This window comes from Mercenaria mercenaria, chromosome 1 (genome assembly GCF_021730395.1).
Source record: "Mercenaria mercenaria strain notata chromosome 1, MADL_Memer_1, whole genome shotgun sequence".
Taxonomy (NCBI): Eukaryota; Metazoa; Mollusca; class Bivalvia; order Venerida; family Veneridae; genus Mercenaria; species Mercenaria mercenaria.
Window position 1 is genome coordinate 71,989,290 of NC_069361.1, and position 23,522 is coordinate 72,012,811.

At 35.7% G+C, this 23,522-nt stretch overlaps 1 protein-coding gene across 3 annotated transcripts in view; it reads right to left on the minus strand.

The window, feature by feature from the left end:
- Window positions 1–22,955, minus strand: part of LOC123565412 (cofilin/actin-depolymerizing factor homolog) — a 307,889-nt gene extending 284,934 nt beyond the window's left edge. The window contains exons 1-3 of one of the 3 annotated variants that reach the window (XM_053550626.1): window positions 22,693–22,879; window positions 10,480–10,615; window positions 7,336–7,585 (exon numbers count right to left, since the gene is read on the minus strand). In XM_053550626.1, coding sequence (XP_053406601.1) covers window positions 7,344–7,585; window positions 10,480–10,615; window positions 22,693–22,695 — 381 coding nt within the window. In that variant the 5' untranslated portion in view covers window positions 22,696–22,879 and the 3' untranslated portion in view covers window positions 7,336–7,343. Of the gene's footprint in view, window positions 1–7,335; window positions 7,586–10,479; window positions 10,616–20,380; window positions 20,680–22,692 lie in introns of those variants that run through there. The other 2 variants (XM_053550619.1, XM_053550611.1) reach the window with 2 other exon arrangements.
- Window positions 22,956–23,522: the final 567 nt, after the last annotated feature.

Sequence of the window (23,522 nt, forward strand, 5' to 3'; positions counted from 1 at the left end):
GCTGTATATAAAACATTTTTTTCTAATTTGTAGTTTTAAACTGTTATGCTGTTTCAAAGGCCTTGCTGTTAATAAGCCTAATTTTTCATATGCAGTTTGTTAGTCTAAATGCTGTTCATTAAAGCCAAAATTTCACTGCAAGTAGTCTGTTGACTTAATTGCACCATACCGAACTGGATTTATGTTAGTGTCCACAGCCTGGTAGATTTTTGGTAGTATGATCTAAAGAAAGGTACGGTGTAGGTTGGCTTTACAAAATGATGGGGATTCTTAACATAGATACAGTTTGGTACAGCCTTGCTGTAAAACAGGACAAAAACACACTTGCCAGTATCATCTTGTTTTATTTTTAAAGATATTTTATAAATTTTAAATTTTCCATTTTCATTTCATCTGAAATGTTCATGTTTGCAGAAATGTTTCCTCAGTGTTGATGATGAAAACATAGTTTCTACATTGATGTGTCTTTATTAGCCCACCATCATCAGATGGTGGGCTATTCAAATCACTCTGCGTCCGTGGTCCGTCGTCCTTCCGTCCGTCCGTCCGTCCGTCAGTCCGTCCGTCCTTCCGTCCGTTAACAATTTCTCGTTATCGCATCTCCTCATAAACTACCTGGGGGATTTTGACCAAACTTTGTCAGAATGATGTATTGGTACCCTAGTTGTGTCCCCTGAAAATCAAACTGGTTCAACAATTTTTTAGTAAGTTATGGCCCTTTGTTTATTTCTATAGTTTACATAGATTTATATAGGGAAAAACTTTGAAAATCTTCTTGTCCAAAACCACAGAGCCTAGGCTTTGATATTTGGTATGAAGCATCATCTAGTGGTCCTCTACCAAGATGATTCAAAATATTTCCTTGGGGTCTAATATGGCCCCGCCCCGGGGGTCACATGGTTTATATACACTTATATAGGGAAAAACTTTGAAAAACCTCTTGTTCAAAACCACAGGGCTAGGGCTTTGATATTTTGTATATGACATCAACTAGTGGTCTTCTACTAAGATTGTTCAAATTATCCCCCTAGGGTCAAATATGGCCCCGCCCCGGGGGTCACATGGTTTACATAGACTTACATAGGGAAAAACGTTGAAAATCTTCTTGTCCAAACCACAAAGCCTAGGGCTTTGGCATTTGTAATGTAGCATCATCTAGTGGTTTCTCTACCAAGTTTGTTCAAATTATCCCCCTAGGGTCAAATATGGCCCCGCCCTGGGGGGTCACATGGTTCATATAGACTTATATAGGGAAAAGATTTACAAATCTTCTTGTCAATAACCTACAACATTCAAGTTTGGACTACCTGTATGGTTTTGAGTGGCAAGATGAACTTGACATGAGTTGACCTTTATTTTGACCTAGTGACCTACTTTCACATTTCTGTAGCTACAGCCTTCAAATTTGGACCACGTGCATAGTTTTGTGCACTGAAAAAAACTTTGACCTTGACTTTGACCTAGTGACCTACTTTCACATTTTTGAAGGTACAGGCTTCAAATTTGGACCACATGCATAGTTCTGTGTTCCGAATTGGAATTTGACCTTGATTTTGACCTACTGACCTACTTTCACATTTCTCAAGCTACAGCCTTCAAATTTGGACCACATGCATAGTTTTGTGTACCGAAACAAACTTTGACCTTTACATTGACCTAGTGACCTACTTTCACATTTTTGATGGTACAGGCTTCAAATTTGGAACACATGCATAGTTCTGTGTTCCGAAATAAAATTTGACCTTGATTTTGACCTAGTGACCTACTTTCACATTTCTCGAGCTACAGCCTTCAAATTTGGACCACTTGCATAGTTTTGTGTACCGAAATGAACTTTGACCTTAAGATTGACCTAGTGACCTACTTTCACATTTCTGTAGCTACAGGCTTCAAATTTAGACCACATGCATAGGATTGTGTACCGAAACAAACTTTGACCTTGACATTGACCTAGTGACCTACTTTCACATTTTTGAAGGTACAGGCTTTAAATTTGGACCACATGCATAAATTTGTGTTCTGAAGTGTAATTTGACCTTGATTTGACCTAGTGACCTACTTTCACGTTTCGTCCTTGAAATTGATCTAGTGACCTACTTTCACATTTCTCAAGCTACAGCTTTCGAATTTGGACCACATACAAAGTGTTGTGTACGGAAATGAAATTTGACCTTGAGCTAGTCAGTAAGTCTTGAAATTTGGAACACTCAAAAATGGTACATTGGTGGGCGCCAAGATCACTCTGTGATCTCTTGTTATAATAATTGAGCCGTGCCATGAGAAAACCAACATAGTGGGTTTGCGACAAGCATGGATCCAGACCAGCCTGTGCATCTGCGCAGTCTGGTCAGGATCTATGCTGTTCGCTTTCAAAGCCTATAGCAATTAGAGAAACCGTAAGTGAACAGCATGAATCCTGACCAGATTGCGCGGATGCGCAGGCTGGTCTGGATCCATGCTGGTCGCAAAGCCACTATGTTGGTTTTCTCATGGCACGGCTCAATTACGTTTTAATGTGTATTTACAATTAACTGATACAATGTCTATGTAGCAGTATAATGATGGATGATAGTGTAGAAGTCTGGGTAGTGCAATTTTATGGCAATATTTCTAATGCAAAGAGTGTCCTTATGTGTTATTTAAAGATACATGTACTTAGATAAATGTACTCGACTCTAGATAAATGTCAAAATATTAGAATTTTCAAAACAGAATGAAAACCTCTGCAGAGTGTTTAAAAACCATCAGTAAATGTGATATCAGCTAGTATTTTGTAGTAAGCCACAAAGTTAGCTAAAATCCTGCAATATTTCAACACAGTTCCAATCTTAACCGAGGTAGTAATAAAATTTTCTGTACATTTTATAAATTTCATAAATGTAGTTTCTTCATGTATTGTATCATAATTTTGGGTTTGATTTTCATGGCCTCCGAAGTTGGAGGGTTACATCGTTTAGCTCATGTTGGCCAGTCTGTTAGTAGACATGAGCCGTGCCATGGGAAAACCAACATAGTGGGTGTGCGACCAACATGGATCCAGACCAGCCTGCGCATCCGCGCAGTCTGGTCAGGCTCCATGCTGTTCGCTTTTAAAGCCTATTGGAATTGGAGAAACTGTTAGCGAACAGCATGGATCCTGACCAGACTGAGCGGATGCGCAGGCTGGTCTGGATCCATGCTGGTCGCACACCCACTATGTTGGTTTTCCCATGGCATGGCTCACATTTGGTTTCCAATCTTATAACTAGAGAATGCTTCAGCCAACATTTGTTAAACTTCATATGACGATTGCCAGGCCATCATGAAGCATATGCATTTCAGTAACAGCTTTAGGTTTACTTGTATAAAGTGCTTTGAGTGTTTTGGTGGGTAAAGGAAAGTAGTTGGTCAAGAAGAGACAGGAACTATTTCAAAATATCTAAAATATGACAGTGCATGCAATATATTTATACAGAAATTTTATACTTATATTGTACATCATACCTCACTATACATTTGTGTCAATAGGTTGAGAGAAATTTATGTACATTTTTAAAGTGATTTCACACAATGTCATGCTTTTTACAGTTTTCTTGTTATTTGAAAGAAATATTTTAACTTCGCACAGAAAATTGATTCATTAACTAAGGATTTTTGTAGTCAGTGATTATAAGTTTCTACCTTAACCGTAGATATTTTTAAAACAACTGGTATAAGTTACTGAACTTATTATATGTTGGTCATTTATTTATGGTAATTCAGTTTACAAACAAGAATTTTGTTGTTTTTACTTAGCAGTGCTACTTGCAGCTATGAAATGCAAAAAGACAGTGAAAAATAAAATATTATGAAAAATTTACATTGTATCGTTTAACATAATACATTAACATTTCTAATATATTCAGTAAACTAATATAAAATAAAATGTTAATGTAAATTAAATGTTTGTCAGTAATAGTTTCTCTTGCTGAGCTAATATCTATCAGGAGTCTTAAGGGTCCATATTCATTAACCCTTATCATGCTGAACACGATTGATTCTGCCTTTGCAACCAGTGTAGATCTTGATCAACCTGCACATTGTGCAGTCTGATCAAGATCTGCACTGTTCGCCATTCGGTCAGTATCTTTTTAGAAAGCACCCCTTTTAACAGTTAATGGTACTGTACTACTGTCCAAATTGAAAGATGGACAAGTTCATTATAGAAATATAGCAGGGTAACGGTTAACATTTAAAGTCTGAAATTTAGACTTAAGAATGGCATGTATTCATTTTGCTGTAACTTTGTTTAAAACAGATTTACACAGATGAAATTTGGCTGAGCCCTTTCAAAATATAGAATGCACTTTCATGTAAAGTTTCCTCACAATCTGGACTAGTTTAACAAATCTAGAACTTCAAATTTTAATGAATATGGGCCTGTATTTGCAGTTTAAATGCAGACAATCATAATCAGTGTAGTAATATGTCGCTTTATACATTCATTTACTAAGTTGTTGGATGTATGAACAATTTTAAAAATAAAAGATCTGCCATGTTATTGTTATACATTGTTTTATTGTACACTGTTTTAAAAACTGGTGCAGCTTAAATGCTTTAAAATTAGACCAGTTAAGCTGACATCCAGTTTACCATTTTTAGATAGCGGAGGCCAAATTTGTTAACCAGGCAGTTCTGACTGGTGTCTCCAGTGTTATGGCCCTTGAATTAGTTAAAAGTGCAAAAAAAACTGAGTGTCAACCCAATAAATAAACAATTTTTAGCTAGACAGCTATTCTACACACCCTGGCGTTGGCGTCACACCTTGGATAAAGTTTTGCATGCAAATACATATGGCTATCATTTAAAGGTATATAGCTTTGAAACTTATTTTTAGCTCACCTGTCACATAGTGACAAGGTGAGCTTTTGTGATCGCGTGGCGTCCGTCGTCCGTGCGTCCGTCCGTAAACTTTTGCTTGTGACCACTCTAGAGGTCACATTTTTCACGGGATCTTTATGAAAGTTGGTCAGAATGTTCATCTTGATGATATCTAGGTCAAGTTCGAAACTGGGTCACATGCGGTCAAAAACTAGGCCAGTAGGTCTAAAAATAGAAAAACCTTGTGACCTCTCTAGAGGCCATATTTTTCATAAGATCTTCATGAAAATTGGTCAGAATGTTTACCTTGATGATATCTAGGTCAAGTTCGAAACTGGGTCACGCGGGGTCAAAAACTAGGTCAGTAGGTCTAAAAATAGAAAAACCTTGTGACCTCTCTAGAGGCCATATTTCTCAATGGATCTTCATGAAAATTGGTCAGAATGTTCAGCTTGATGATATCTAGGTCAAGTTCGAAACTGGGTCACGTGGGGTCAAAAACTAGGTTAGTAGGTCAAAAAATAGAAAAACCTTGTGACCTCTCTAGAGGCCATATTTCTCAATGGATCATCATGAAAATTGGTCAGAATGTTCATCTTGATGATATCTAGGTCAAGTTCGAAACTGGGTCATGTGCGGTCAAAAACTAGGTTAGTAGGTCTAAAAATAGAAAAACCTTGTGACCTCTCTAGAGGCCATATTTTTCATGAGATCTTCATGAAAATTGGTCAGCATGTTCACCTTGATGATATCTAGGTCAAGTTCAAAACTGGGTCACGTGGGTTCAAAAACTAGGTCAGTAGGTCTAAAAATAGAAAAACTTTGTGACCTCTCTAGAGGCCATATTTCTCAATGGATCTTCATGAAAATTGGTCAGAATGTTCATCTTGATGATATCTAGATCAAGTTCGAAAACTGGGGTCAAAAACTAGGTCAGTAGGTCAAAAAATAGAAAAACCTTGTGACCTCTCTAGAGGCCATATTTCTCAATGGATCTTCATGAAAATTTGTCAGGATGTTCACCTTAATGATATCTAGGTCAAGTTTGAAAGTGAGTCACATGCAGTCAAAAACTAGGTCAGTAGGTCTGAAAATAGAAAAACTTTGTGACCTCTCTAGAGGCCATATTTTTCATGGGATCTTTATGAAAATTAGTCAAAATGTTCAACTTGATGATATCTAGGTCAAGTTCGAAACTGGATCATGTGCGGTCAATAACTAGGTCAGTAGATCTAAAAATAGAAAAACCTTGTGACCTCTCTAGAGGCCATATTTTTCAAGAGATCTTCATGAAAATTGATCAGAATGTTCATCTTGATGATATCTAGGTCAAGGTCAAAACTGGGTCACGTACGTTCAAAAACTAGGTCAGTAGGTCTAAAAATAGAAAAACCTTGTGAACTCTCTAGAGGCCATATTTCTCAATGGATCTTCATGAAAATTGGTGAGAGTGTTCAGCTTGATGATATCTAGGTCAAGTTCGAAACTGGGTCATGTGCGGTCAAAAACTAGGTCTGTAGGTCGAGAAATAGAAAAACCTTGTGACCTCTCTAGAGGCCATATTTTTCATGAGATCTTCATGAAAATTGGTGAGAATGTTCACCTTGATGATATCTAGGTTAAGTTCAAAAGTGAGTCACGTGCCTTCAAAAAGTAGGTCACTTGGTCAAATAATAGAAAAACCTTGTAACCTCTAGAGGTCATATTTTTCAATGGATCTTCATGAAAATTGGTCAGAATTTTTTATCTTGATGATATCTAGGTCACTTGTGCTCAAAAACTAGATCACTGTGTCAAATAATAGAAATAATGACGTCATACTCAGTTCAACACTGGGTCATGTTTGGATAGGTGAGCGATTCAGGACCATCATGGTCCTCTTGTTTCTTTTTCTAGGTCAGTAACCAACCTCATTGGGTCAAGTCCCATAACTCTGACATGTATTTTGAGCAAATTATGCCCCCTTTTGGACTTAGAAAATCCTGGTCCAAGTTTTACATGCAAGTTCCTATCTCCAAAACTAATGCAGATATTGAACTGAAACTTCACTTGTGTCTTCGGGGTTATAATACTAGTTGATAGCATCAAGTGCCATAACTCTGACCTGCATTTTGGTCAAATTATGCCCCTTTTTGGACTTAGAAAATCCTGGTTAAAGTTTTGCGTGCAAATACATACAGCTATTACTAATTGTCATATAGATTTGAAACTTATTTTTTAGCTCGACTGTTAGAAGAATAGTCTAGTTATTCTACTAACCCTGGCATTGGCGTCTGCGTCACACCTTGGTTAAAGTTTTGCATGCAAGTACATATGGCTATCATTTAAAGGCAAATAGCTTTGAAACTTATTTTTTCTTTTTCTAGATCAATTACCAACCTCACTGGATCAAGTTCCATACCTCTGACATGTATTTTGAGCAAATTATGCCCCCTTTTGGACTTAGAAAATCTTGGTTAAAGTTTTACATGCAAGTAATTATCTCCAAAACTTCACAACAGAAATCACTTAAACGAAGTGGTTAACATCCAGACACTTGACTTTGAGTGAGCAAAATAGCTAGTCTTCAGTATTTTGTACTGATGTTGTCCAAACATAAAGACATACCAAACTATAAATACAAGATCTCCAGTTTTATTCTTTGATGCTTCTTCTTCATCTGGTACCAAGTCGTACACAGCATACCTTCCCTGTTTACATTCTGCTGCTGCCAACATATGATTCCTGAAGTCCTCAAATGTCTCCCCTGAAACATAATATAACATAATTTGAAATGTTAAGGCAGTCTGGTTCAAAATACAACTGTATTCTAAACTGATTAGTCACATTCAAATTTCATAAGTAGGTCTAAAATGTCAAGATGGCCTTATATACTATTCCTACTCAATTAGGTACATAATTTCTAGGCAGAGGACATCTACAAAATACTTTATACCAAACAATTGAACTATGTTTCTGGCCTGAAGGTTTCAGAAAAGGAATTTCTTTAAAGTTCCATGCAAAATAAGCAACCATCCGGGTGGAGCCAATATTGTCCCCTGGGGCATAATTCACATGAACTTGGTAGGGGACCAATGAACAAGGCTCCATACCCTTTTTTTAAGGTCTTCGTCTTGCAACAAGAAAAGATCCTTATAAAGGTTTTACTTACACAAGTCCATATAATATAAGTTACCCATAACATAAACCCCAAAGGCATGATTTGAACAAATTAGGTAGAGGACCACTACACAATGCTACATACCAAAACAAGAAATTATCAGTCTGCGCAGTGAATGATACTTGCATACTTTAAAGCACGAAAGCTGGATTCATCAACTGGACACCTACTTGGTCTTAGTAGCGAAGCTTTCTAAAGTAACTTAGAAATCAGCCAGTTTTTACTGAGACAAGATGGCCATGACATTTTTTAATTCTTACTCAAATTTTGCAAGTTAGCGACCGCTTAATTTGATCCATGGAGTTCAGATGCTTGTTTGAACAAATTTCTTTGCTAAAGCTTCAGAAATAAGGAAGTAGGTCACTAGGTCAGTCATGGTCACTAAAAGTCAATATTAAGATCTGTTTACATGTTTTCCAAATTTCATGGCTGTAACTTAAACAAGAGGGCCATGATGGCCCTATATCACTTACCTGGTTAAATGGTTGCTATGAAGATTTGCATTTAAGCTTGACCCCGGGGTCATGATTTGAACAAACTTGGTAGAGATCCACTAGGCAATACTACACACCAAATATCTAAGCTCTAGGCCTTCTAGTTTATTTCTAGACATTTTTGGAAGAAACATTCTGACAAAGATTCATGAAGATTGGGCCCAAATTGTGACCTCTGGAGTGTTAACAAGCTTTTCCTTTAATTTGACCTGGTGACCTGGTTTTTGACCCCAGATGACCCAATATCGAACTCGTCCAAGATTTTATTGAAGGCAACATTCTGACCAATTTTCATTAAGATTGGGCCAAAATTGTGGCCTCTAGTGTTAACAAGCTTTTCCTTTGATTTGACCTGGTGACCTAGATTTTGACCCCAGATGACCCAATATCAAACTCGTCCAAGATTTTATTGAGGGTAACATTCTGACCAAGTTTAACTAAGATTGGGCCAAAATTGTGACCTCTAGAGTGTTAACAAGCATTTCCTTTGATTTGACCTGGTGACCTAGTTTTTGACCCCAGATGACCCAATATCGAACTTGTCCAAGATTTTATTGAGAGTAATTTTCTGACCAAGTTTTATTAAGATTGGGCCAAGATTGTGACCTCTAGACTGTTAACAGTCAAACTATTGACGACAACGACGACACAGGGCTATCACAAAAGCTCACCTTTGAGCACCAAAGGTGAGCCAACAAGAGGGTCATGGTGACCCTGAATCGCTCACCTGAGTAATATGAGCTACATGTTTCAAATGTCAAACTGATGCTTATATGTCAAGACAGTCAGTGGGTCACATTCATGGTCCATGAAAGTCAGTTTTACAATTGGTGTGCAAAACTATGTATGTCATCCAAATTTCAAGGCTGTTTCTTAAACAAGAGGGCCATGAAGGCCCTGTATCGCTCACCTGACCTATGAATAGTCGAGCTAAGAACTCGACAGGCATCATCTAAGTATGTTGGTTCATGTTTATTTCAAGTTTCATGAAATTCTACCCGCTAGTTATTGACAAATGGCTGCGGACAGACGCACGCACTAGCGTAGACAACGCCATTTCAATACCCCCTCCTGATTTCATCAGCGTGTGAGAAAAACTGTACCAACTAGAAATGCTTTTGAGAAAAGCGCATGTCTCCAACAACTGCCCCTATGAACAAGAGCACCATCTGACGCTGACGCTCATCTGATTTTTTTGTATAATAGAAAAATTGTCCTACCCATGATTTTCTAAGTCTAAAAAGGGCCATAATTCTTGCAAAAAGCAGGATGGAATTATGTTTCTTAATGTACAGTCAGCATATGACGATAAACTGTTACAACTGTTGCAAGTTTCAAAGCAATAGCTCTGTTAGTTTAAGAGAAACCTAAAACTTAACCAATAAATGTGGTACTTTCTAAGTCCAAAAGGGGCCATAATTCTTGCAAAAAGCAGGACAGAGTTATGTTTCTTGCTGTACATAGTCAGCTTATGATGGTGAACAAGAGTTGCAAGTTTCAAAGCAATATCTTTGATAGTTTAGGAGAAAAGCTGACCTAAACATAACACTTAACCAGGCAACGCCGACGCCGATCAAGTGACGACAATAACTCATCATTTTTCTCTCTCAAAAAATCAGATGAGCTAAAAATGTCTAGTTTCTCTAGATGGTTTACTTGAGTGGATCCAATTAGATGGTCTCGACAGTAATTCAAGAGCCATAATTCAAACGTGCCTGGGTATATTTGGCTAGTTATCGAACTTTGCCGAGGTCTTATGGTCAAACACATTTCGTTCAAGTTTGATGAAGATTGGATGAGAAATGTGCGACTTAAGAGTGCGGACACACACACACACAGACTGGAGTAAATCAATATGTCTCCCATACCACTGTGTTGTGGGAGACATAACTAGGGACGCCGAAGCCAACGCATCGGTAACCCAAGTAACTAACCTATTCCTCAAACAGTCAAGCTAAAGCGGTAAATAAAACACAAATTTCTTACCTGGTTCACCTATTTTGTCAACTACAATACTTTTCAGGTCATCTGATAATTTGAATACAATGTAGGGGTTTTTCTTTCCTGTCTTCACCATTTGGTACTTTTCCTTTACATCACTGGCTATTGTTACTCCAGAAGACTGAAATATGCAAAAGAGGTGTTTACCAGAATAAGCAAAAAGTAAGTAATCTTTTAAAGGGTATGGAATGTTAATTTTATGTGCAAGTCTTTTATTGTTTTTTGTTTTTTTAATATCATTTGAAGTCATTTTTCTGAATCTCCTCAAATTGAACATTTGAACATGGTCTTATCATGATTGGTCTACTGATCTAGTTTTCAAGCTCAATTTATAATCCAGTTTCAAAATTGACCTTTCTTTCCAACAGAAAGCCACTGAAGATTAAGTAGAAAAATAATAATGTGGACTTAAGAATGTTAACAAGGTGGTTCCCTGATTTAAACTAGTGACCTAGATTCTGACCTCAGTCTTCCCAATACTGAACTTGACCTAGATTGTATAGACACAGTGTCTGACAAAAATTTATCACCATCAAACAGAAAATTTAGCCCAAAGTGTTAACAAGGTTTTCTAATTAAGTGACCTAGTGACCTATTTTCTGTTTACAGAATAAAGACGACCACTTTCAAGAGTGTCAGAAGTAAAGTTCATGAAGACAAAAGATGCACAACAAACATTGAACACACTTTCAATCTTCCAATCTGATCTTTTCTCCTTGAACAGATGATTTAAACCATCAAAACCATTGCGAGTAATGACGTATTTCAAATGTCAAAGTAGACAAAGGCAATTACTTGCTACTGTTTTCACAATTTCATTTGATAAAACCTTTGCCACTTATAAAGTAACTTTATCTTGCATATTATTTCATTATGACAACAGTCACATTATTCCTTCTAACAATAATTATGGATGAATTATCATGAAGTAATCAATTAACTGTTCTGCTAGATAAATTAAATTGGAAATGAAAAGAGAATGCAGTGAAAACATGCACAATGGCAACTCTCGGATATGTCTTTAAAACAAGAAAGTTATGAACAATTCAATATTTGATACCAAGAGGGCCATGATGGCCCTATATTGCTCACCAGAGTTGATCTGACCTACTGCCCTAGTTTTTGACCTCGCATGACCTAGTTTCAAACTTGACCTACTTGACCTAGAGATCATTTATACAAACATTCTAATCAAGTTTCATAAAGGTGCCCTCTTTACTGTTAAAAGCCTTTCCTTTGATTAGACTGGATGACCTAGTTTTTTACCCTACATGACCCAGATTCAAACTTGACCTAGAGGTCATCATGACAAACACTGACAAATTCTCCTGAGTTTCCAACTAAAACTGTGGACTAGAATGTTAACAAGGTTTTACTTTGACCTGGCCTACTGACCTAGTTTTTGACCCAGTTTCAAACTTGACCTGGAGATCATAAAGACAAACATTCTGACCAAGTTTCATTAAGACTCGGTCACAAATATGTCTTGTGTTTACAAGGCAAGTGTTGATTGCACAACGCACAATGACGGACACCAAACAATGACTGGTCAAAATAGTTCACCTTGAGCAGTTTCCATGGCAAAGTGATCAAACCTACATTTAGATGTATACATTAAAATTCTATAAAAGCAGTTACTCAAATTCAAGTTAATGCAGAAATGAATTTATTTACAAGAGTTACAAATAATATATATATATATAATGTAGTCATAATATATGTCTATCACAGCAAAGTACTTCTGACTTTACTGAGCAGACCAGTTGTAACTTTCCTCGAGCTATTATGCCTACAAACATTGCAACCAAGTTTGGTGAACATTGGATAAGAACTACTAGAGGCAGAGTGGACAACTTTAGTGGATGCCACCTGACGCAGGTGATCCCATAATATGCCCCTTACAGGCTGAATATTACTTTACAGAATATGATTTAACTGTTATGGTGGAACCAATTCACAATTAAATGTATAACAGTCTTCTGTTTGAAAAACTTCCATTTTCTTTAGTGCGGGTGCACATTTATACTGCGCTTAGCTGTACATGCTAATTTCTTGTTGCCATAGCAACAAATTAAAAGGATGTAAACAATCTCCATAAGTACTGCCCTCAATCTATTACCAAGTTGCATGAAAAAAAAAAACTTTCTTCTTTTGAAGTTTTAGTAGGATCCACTTTGTATGACTTATGGATGAGGGGCAAACCAAGTAAAATGTGTGCAAACTAGGCCTGGTATTTGTAACTTGTATTATAAAGCTTCAGTCAAATAATTTGACTCAAATTCCATTAACAGTACTGAAGTAGTCCAGAAAGATATGATGAAAAATTTAAGAAAAAGGAACTTGGAAATAAATAAAATGAACTGAACATGCAGAAGGAATGCACTACTACGTTGCATAAAAATCAATGATGTGATGGATCAATCCAAAAATAATGTAGTATCTTCCCTTGTTCAAGGAGACACAGTATGTGAAGAAAAAAACACATTATAATTGAATTAAAGTGAATTAAACAGTATTAATACAACATTCAGTTACATGCTAAAAATTCTTGATCTATTACATCAAACTTTTTGTTTTGGTATCTTACATATAAGCAGGGTTTTTATACTTGTAAAACTGTAAATGCAAAGTGTGTGTGCACACAGCAAATAAGCAATTCAAGTTACAAATGGTGCACTAAATCTTAATTGTACCCTTAAAATTTCTTATTCATACTTCTTACAAGTTTACAGACTCTTAACCAGATTTTAAACTTGTCAGAAGTATTAGAACTAGAAACAAATGCCACTCTTTCAACTGCAATTTTCCAGCAGATCAAGCTAGATTCTGCCATGCAAGTTCTAGCTGATGTACTGTAAAATTATTTAATTTCGTGGGCATGAAATTTCATAGTTTTTGGTCAAAACGACAATTTCGTGGGGAGATAAATCCGTGGACTTCAACTTGTGAACATAAACTGAATGGGAATTTTACTTGTTCGTTGGGATTAAATTTCGTGGATTGAATAAACCACGGATATAAGTCCCCCACGAATACTAATTATTTTGAACACAGTAATTGTGAAATGCATTAAAAGTTGTATTCATTTAAAATATCAAATATTGATACATAAAGTTGAGAAACATGATAAATCAAATGAAGGCATAAAATATGTTAAGCAAAGTCATAATAATCTGTTAGTGGTCAAAAACAAATCTAGGCAGTGTGGAATTAAGGCAGTTTTCCAATTAAGACATAAAATATATTAAGCAAAGTCATAATCATGTTAGTGATCAAAAACAAATCTAGGCAGTGTGGAATTACAAACTGATCACACATGTTTGATGTAAAAATAATATTATGCAGCAAAGCTCTAAAAAAATTTAGTTGCACAGCAAAATAAGAGTTGCAAGAGGACAGAAAGGCTCGCCTTTTTGAAGCTGTAAACTATACTACTATCACTAAAACAAGTCAAAATAAGGAAAACATTAACAACTAAAACCTAACACCATGTCTGACTTGTGGAATCTGAATTAACAGTTTACACCAAAAAAATTGCTAAATCAAAAAGGGGCACAACTTCATACAATTGCAAAATAAGAGTTAATGGAACCTGTAGATCATTACAGTGAACAAGTGTGTGAATTATCCATCCATTCTCATACGTGGATACTGAAATACCAGTTTACATACAGAACTTAACAAAAGTGCCCACAACAACCCATGGTTGCGTGCAACAGCTCCATCTATTCTTTGAATAGTCCAGCTACGAGATTAATAGTATTACAGTAGTTACTTAGATCTGATTAAAAATCAAGTATAGACAATGTAAAACTATAACAAATTTAAACTGAACAAACATTCCACAGACTGAAACAAATAATAGTCTTTTAGAAGAACTTAACTTGACAATGTTGTGACTCAACACTGTTGTATTTTTAATGAAGCAAATTCATATATTAAAGCTTTGACCCATCGTACCGTCAGAGCTTTTAGTTAAGGAAAAAAGAAAACTATTCAACACAACATAATAATACATTCTATGAAGTCAAAAAAACATGACAAGTGGCAAAACAGTCTAATAAAAAAAACAAGAGCTGTCAGTGGACAGCGCGCTCGACTATTCTCAGTGCTTGATAGTATAATATAAGCTATGAGTAAAACTATAACATAACAATAAGCATATTCTAAGTCGAAAAGGGGCCATAATTCAGTCAAAATGCTTGATAGAGTTGCCTCCTCCTTTTTACAGACTGGGGTCATGATGGTAAACAAGTATGCAAAATATCAAAGCAATATCTCAATGGACTTTGAAAATATTTGGGGTGGTATGCAAATTTTAACATTTATTCTAAGTCAAAAAGGGGCCATAATTCAGTCAAAATGCTTGATAGAGTTGCCTCCTCCTTTTTACAGACTAGGGTCATGATGGTAAACAAGTATGCAAAATATCAAAGCAATATCTCAATGGACTTTGAAAATATTTGGGGTGGTATGCAAATTTTAACATTTATTCTAAGTCAAAAAGGGGCCATAATTCAGTCAAAATGCTTGATAGAGTTGCCTCCTCCTTTTTACAGACTAGGGTCATGATGGTAAACAAGTATGCAAAATATCAAAGCAATATCTCAATGGACTTTGAAAATATTTGAGGTGGTACGCAAACTTTAACATTTATTCTAAGTCGAAAAGGGGCCATAATTCAGTCAAAATGCTTGATAGAGTTGCCTCCTCCTTTTTACAGACTAGGGTCATGATGGTAAACAAGTATGCAAAATATCAAAGCAATATCTCAATGGACTTTGAAAATATTTGGGGTGGTACGCAAACTTTAACATTTATTCTAAGTCGAAAAGGGGCCATAATTCAGTCAAAATGCTTGATAGAGTTGCCTCCTCCTTTTAACAGACTGGGGTCATGTCGGTAAAAAAGTATGCAAAATATCAAAGCAATATCTCAATGGACTTTGAAAATATTTGAGGTGGTACGCAAACTTTAACATTTATTCTAAGTCGAAAAGGGGTCATAATTCAGTCAAAATGCTTGATAGAGTTGCCTCCTCCTTTTTACAGACTGGGGTCATGATGGTAAATAAGTATGCAAAATATCAAAGCAATATCTCAATGGACTTTGAAAATATTTGGGGTGTACGCAAACTTTTAACATTTGTGTGACGCTTGCGCTCACGCCGAGGATAGCTCCCCTATTCTTTGAATAGTCGAGCTAAAAAAAAGAACAGACCAGCAAAATATAAGCATCCAGAAGAGATAAAAAGTTCATGAAAAAGGTATAATATGTTCAAAGTAACACTTTAACCAAAGTATGGTCAAAAATACAAATAAATATTCACCTTTCTTTCATAACAATGGTAAGGATAGTAATAAATGTTCAATTATATTTTGTGTTATAGTGCAACACATATGACACTGATTACAATCAACCTTATGTGTAAGCTAAAAATCTAGTTTACAGATGAGAAAGTTAACTGAAGCAATGTAACACTAGAATCTAGTGACAGATGAGAAAGTTAATTTAAGAAAAATAATTCTCACAAGATACAGAGTAAGAGGCATTGTAAGTCTACCATGATATATACTCAACACCTTCTCTAGCTCCACACATCATTTTTTTTACTGTTTACTGTGTAGAAAAACTGATACATGTATGTTTCACTGAAAACAGTACAAACTATTTAATGATCACTTAAGTTAAATAAAACTTAACAATAATATCAATTGGGCATTTCCATTAATTCACTGAACCCCCAACAACTGCAGTGAGGTAACTCAAACATAAAATTATGAAAAAGATGGAACTTGGTGATGGTTACTATGCAACAAAAGATCTCTACAATTTTTTTGAAAACTAACTTGTCCTGCTAGATGAACTGCCTAGAATTTTCACTGGTCCTACTACAGTTTGTACTTGTCCTGCAATTCACTGAGCAAAATGGCACGTTTTACAGTTCATTCTGTTTCAAGCAAGTTGCTTATGCCAACAACAAATCCAACTTTCTTTTTAGATATTTTAGCCCATACAGTCAAATATCTCTCACAACTATTCGAGTACTGGTAGTCAATCAAAATAATGGTGTGGAGTTTAAGAAGTTGTTGAGTATGTAATAACAAATAATTTGGCATTAGTAACAGTTATTTTCATACTACTATTCTTCAAATTTCTATATAAAACTTTGTAATTCTTCTAAGACCATGACATTTTGTTCAAATAAAAAAGCAACATTTGAAAAACTAAATTTCAATATAAGCGATATACCCCTGCTCCTTTAGCAAGAAATCCTAACAAACCCCACCTAGCTTTGCAACTTTCACCATTCTTTTACTTAATAAATTCTTTCATTTATTTTACTGGGTTTAATGTTGCACTGACACCGTAACAGGTCATATGGCTAATTTCCAGTTTTGAAGGTGGAGGAAGACCCCAAGTGCTCCTCCCTGCTTTATTTCAACATGCGCAGGCACCTGGGTATAACCACCAACCTTCTGAAGCCAGCTGAATGGCTTCCTCACAGGAAGAATTCAATGCCCCCAGTGAGGCTCAAACCCAAATTGATGAGGGGCAAGTGATTTGAAGTCAGCGATCTTAACCACTCAACCACAGAGTCCGCCACCAACCCCACCCTCTTAATTACTGAAATTCCTGTTATACCAATATTTTTTTTTTTTTACAAAAGACAAATAATACTGTACAATGGTACACAGATTAATCTACCTTGCCAGTTTGAATTTATATACCTTATGCATAAATAAGACTTTCAAAGGCGATTTTCGAAAAGAAATGACTATAGCTGAACTCTAAATTTCTTTTAACAAGAGCTGTCCATTAAGACAGCACACTCGACTTTTCTCAATGTTCCACTCTGAATTAGAGCTTTGCCAGTAAAAAAGGCTAAAATAAATCAAATATATCAGTAGAGTAATGTGGATTGTGTCTTCTGATGTAGACTTAGGTAGTAAATAACTATTTTAAGTTTCAAGTCAATAGCTTTGACCTTGACCATTGACCTATAGACCTCAAAATCAATAGAGGTCATCTGCTGGTCAAAATTAACCTCCATATCATGTTTCAAGATCCCATGCCCAAGAGTTCTCAATTTATCCCCCATAAAAAGGTTTAACTGTTCCGGGTCAATCTGAACATGACCTTTGGCCCACTGACCTCAAATTCAATAGGGGTCATCTGCATGTCATGACCAACCACCCTATCAACTTTCATGATCCTAGGCCCAAACATTCTAAAGTTACCGTACAGAAACTGTTCCAAGTCAATGTGACCTTGACCTTTCCCCCCACTGACCTCTAAATCAAAAGGGGTCATCTTATGACATTACTAACTTCCCTAATTAGTTTCAAGAGCCTAGGTCCACATGTTCTCAAGTTATAGTATGGAAACTATTAAACTGTTCCAAGAAACTGTGACCTTGACATCTGACCTACTGACCCAAAAGTCAAAAGCGGTCATCTGTTGGTCATGACCAACCTACCTACCAAGTGTTCTTGAGTAATCATCCGGAAACCGTTAAACTGTTTTTGGTCATTGTGACCTTCACCTTGAATATACTGACCTCAAAGTCAATAGGGGTCATCTGCTGGTCATGATCAACCTCCCCATCAAATTTCATGATCCTTGGCCAAAGCGTTCTTGAGCTAACACCAGAAAACGTTAAACTGTCATGGGTCACTGTGACCTTGATCTTGAACATACTGAACTCACAATCTGCTGACAAGCCTACTGACTTCAAAATCATTGGCGGTCTTCTGCTGGTCATGATCAACCTCCCTATCAATTTTCATGATCCTAGGCCCAAGCGTTTTCAAGTTATCCGGAAACCATTTAACTGTTTCGTGTTATTGTGACCTTCACCTTTGACCTACTAACCTCAAAGTCAAACTTGACCTGTATTTTATTTCCTGTGTACAAAAATTTATTATCTTAGACCCAAGCGTTCTCAAGTTATCATCCGGAAACCATTTAACTGATCCAAGTCACTGTAACATTGACCTTTGACCTACTGACCTCAAAGTAAAACTTGACCTGTATTTCATGATGTTACACCTACTTTTTTTATAATACACAACTTTGAGTTACAAGTCAATAACTTTGATAGTAACAGAGATATCTGACTATATAATAACTTAAACCAACAGCAAAACTTTACCCAACAGCTACGAGTGCAACAGCTCTACTTTTCCTTCGGGAGAGTTGAGCTAATAAAATCAGTTACATTTTTACCCAGAATAACGCTAAGATTACTTCAGATTACTTATATATAGCTGGTGGTGGCACGAATGATGTACATTGTCTTCAAAAATATAAATCTAGTATGGAAAGTCGAGAGAATTGTAACATCAATCTAGAAATTCATATAACAAGCAAACACGATAAACAAAATAACTAAACATTCCCAAAAAATAACAGCATAGCATCATTCTCCAACAATGGAATTAACAATGAACAGTTAATCTTGTAGGAGGGACAAAGGTAACTGCAACTGGCATGCTTTCACTGACAAAATTTAACAATAACTATAGCAACACCATTCCTAACTTACCATAACAAGACATTTCTTCTGGTGTCGCCTCCAACAAAATAGGTAGCGTTTCTTGATCAACTTTTGACTAAAAACTTTTCGTATAAATAGTCAATATACAGTAGATTCAGTTTAAGCAAAAAAGAAAATTTGCATTCAAACTTTCCTTTAATTAGTCCTATATAAACACACAAATCTGTTATTCGAATATCATAACAGCGAAACCATTGCTCAGATAAAAGCATTTAACATCTAGCAGAGGCCGCAGAACCGTATCCTATCTCTACAAGACTTTGCTTATTGATATTATCCTCCCTTTGTTTAAGCCACAAATTACAGTTTTACCCTCTTCAGTGAAGGATGACAACATTTCTCCCATAACCGACCCCCCAAAAAAATTATGGGTGGCAGTTTTCCATGGACAGAAGTTCTGGTACAGTAATAACAGAAATGTCTATCACCAATGGCAACACAAAAATACAGGTGAAAACCAAAGACATTAAAGTTATAAAAATACCATAGATACAAAGACTTTACAGACTTGCCAGTCATCGAGTTCAAAACGGATCACACTTGTCAAGAATAACATTAGTGGTATGAAAAGAAGCTTTAAATACAGTTGATATTATATGTTTGACTTTTTTGGAGACGAGATAAGTAATGAAACAGAACCTCAAATACTAAAATCTTAAACCAAAATGTTATTTTTATGAATATTTTATAATGACAACAAAAATCATAATTTACAAGATGATCTGTTCATTCCCAGCGACTGGCATTTGTTTTCAACTATGTGTCATATTTAAGAAATAGGTAGTTCAAAAATAACATTTGCTAAATAAGAATTGTTTGTAAGCACAGAAGTTAGAAGCATATATCATTTTTGTCTGACCAGAGGAAGTATGATAAATTAAGTATATCACCAGACGACAAGGACTGCCTAGTTTAACTAGCTCCAATGTGCATACTGTATCCACGAGTACAATGAAGAAGCACTAAGCTAGTCAAAACTAATTTGTTACTTAACAAACTTGAACTACACCTTATAAGAAAATATGTTAAATTGTTAATCAGGAATACAAGTTTGGTTTTGCTCCAAAAAATATTTTTCAATTTACTTACACAACTCTCATTCCATTTGCCCACCCAACAACCCTCAAGACCTAAACACCAATAAAGAGTGAAAACGTAGTATTTCCCTTTTTTTTTTTTTTTTTTTTTTTTACAAAATAAGTGCACATGTTTAAAAGTTCTCTAAAACATACATCATTTGATCAGACAGAAAATACAGCTATTTTGCAGAGAGACCATTTATAAGCGAAAGTAAATACCACACTTGTCAAAGTGCACATTATCTACCTTCTTAAAACTGATTGTTGTCCACATTCCAGTGCATCCTCTTCTGTCTTCAAAACTGTCGTTACCAGTAAAATCTAGCAAGCTGAAAATCTTGGCGGGAAACGCGTTATTTCAAAAGAAATCACTATTCTACGGGCACGGTTATAAAACCTTTCATGAAACTATTACATAAAAGCCAAATTCAGCCTGCAGGTAGTTGATCTACTTAAAGATGTTTTCAACATGAGTCTAGCTGGTTTTTCCATGACGTCTACAAAATCTAAAGTCGATCTCTTGAGATCCAAGGCTGGTGGCAGGTGCTGCTTCAAATAAACTTTGCATGAAATACTTTAAACTTAGTATATAGATGAAACATCACGCTAGGAAATGTTTACTGAGGGAAAAAGACTACTAAAATATATCAACTGAATTACAATCTACCAATACAAATAACTACAACATTATGCATTTTGTATAAAAATAGAAATAAGGCGAAATTGCTAAAATACACACTGACCACTATTCGTTAATCAGTTACTTTCAAGTTGTTATTTTGAGGCTAATGAAATGTTATTTCAGTAGTTTTCATTCACTTTATCTGTAAATGTATCAATTTAAACATCTGCAAAAGTATCCGTGCATTTACAAATACATTTATAATTTGTAAATAAATTACGGCACTAGTTTCTTGAATGTGGTAAAGTTTATTTACTTTGTTCAGCTATCATGCATTGGAAAACGATTTCGCACAAGTTTACTAAAATATCTAGACCACTACAAAATTTCATTAACTACCTTCAAGTACTATTCACATAATTTAGGCCATTCAAAAACTTGATTATCAATAATTGTTCTATGTAGTGCAAATAATTTGTCGTTTCCAAACAGCGTTACAACATAAATAAATATGACTGACGCTGTCTTGTCACGTCTGTACTTATTATAGTTATACATATTTCTGTTAGGAAATCTATTGGGAACGTTCTCTATGCAAAAATATCCATTCCTAAAATATCAGCAAGGTAAGTTTATGTTTTAATTTCAACATGAATTCATTATCAGAGATGTAATCATTACAAATACTTTGTACCAGAAAACGTTCCCAATGGATTTCATTGGGGATTTCCTTACAGAAATATGCGGATTAAGTTTGGACGTGACTGAGACTGTCCCGGAAGTTATCATGCTGTACCGAAGCGTCCTATTATTTGGACTATGCTAATACCAGTATAACAGGCTGATTCAGACCATTGCCAATTCTGAACTGGCTGATTCGGACGAAATATTCTGACTGATTCAGACCACCTACTTTAATAAGAGTAGATAATGACCATATTTTTGCTGATTCAGACCAAAAACTTTGAATTAAAGAGTCCATAATGACTATATATTTTGGCTGATTCAGGAATGTTCAGGAAATAATATCAATTATAGGGATTTAACTTTAAGTAAGGACATAAAATATACAACGTATAAGCAGGTAAAAAGTTTGTTTTGACAAGCTAAAATGCATCATTTATCCAATTTAAATATGCTCTATAATTTGATTAATATGCCCCATTCTAAACTTAAGAGGTCCTAGAATAGCTTGTTCTTTGTGTCTCTTGTCTCATAAACCGTCTGAATGGGATAACAAGTATTTAATATTTGATACTGACAAAAGTTTAACACACCAGCAGTGCTCTGAATTTTGTCAGATTTAAACCAAAACAACCCCAAAACAAACTCAAAAGCCAGTCTAATTGTCTTATATCACCCCAATTTCATACTGTCTTCATGTTTACAAAATGCTTTTGAGTTTCTTTAGTGGTTAATATTGGTGACCTTTGTTTATAATTTATTTTCACAAAGCTAGGTGCTCTGGTGCCAGTGGTTGAACAATTTTTAATGATTTTATAACTAAACTGTGACCTCTGGGTTAATACTCATATATGTTCATTTTACTGGTGGTATTACTGTCTTGAAAACTTAAAAAATCTGGGCCGAATCAGCCGCGGTCCGAGTCGGCCTGTATTCGCCATGCCACAGACAGGGGAGGTAATAAAATATTTGCACATTTTCAGTAATACCCTCCGGATTATGTAAAATGCCTTCCTATTTTGAAATTATTTACACCTACGTTAACTACTTTAAACGACAGTCTTACTCTAGCACGAAATGCTACCGGACAATACTCTTGATTCTGGGCCAAATCTGGCTCACTTCCGTATTCGAGATCCGGAAATAATGTTACTAACTTGTGCTTTTAAAAGAGACAAGGGATTTGTGCTGGTAAGGAAATCATCTCTTATGAAAAAATGTGTCAGAAACTGAGAGAAAGACAGTCAACTTACCATTTTGACGGTCTTTTTGTAAGTATACGGGTCTCGTGTCAAGTCAGATTCGGCAAGAACTCCCTCTTTGTGAATCGTAAATCCGCAGCGAATGGGCCACTGATGATGAACACTTAGTATGATTGGACAAAATAAATTAACGTATTATTTATATACCACACCAAGTGTTAAAATAGAAATGATCAAACAAAGTAGAAATATATTATATGAATTTAGAAACAGTAGTCAAATTAAAAAAATAAATTTATGAATGTATTATGTGAGTAATGTCTGGGTGCGAAGTACACGAGTTTGCCTTATATGGCAATAGACGCCCATTGAATAAGTCACATGCTACAGTAACGACATATGGCGGGAAAAAATGAAATTATTTGCTTTAAGAGAAAATCGCTTTAATCTTGATATTCCATGCACAAACCGAGTAGGTCTAGAAACTGATTGGATGTAAATAAAAAGATCTAGCTTTACCGTGCATGTTAACATTCCCATCATTAATATTGAATTCGGTAGTTTCAAACAGGTGCACGCTGCCTTAATATTTGAGTAGATTCTAAAACAACTGTTTTTTTTTCGCAATTTACCCGGTGCCCTGGTGCTGTCACGTGACCTTTGAAAGAACAAATGGTGGGTATCACATGACAGCGCAGGAATGGGTTGGATATCTCTTCTTTCGTGTACAGGACAGGACAATAACTGGATTGTACTTTGTCCACGGTTGGGTTGGGGCAAGACAGTCACATCTCTAAAGGCTGTACAGTTAAAAGTTGACTATATATAGACTAGTATATATACAGTTAAAACTATGGTACACACATAAGCTGTCTACACAG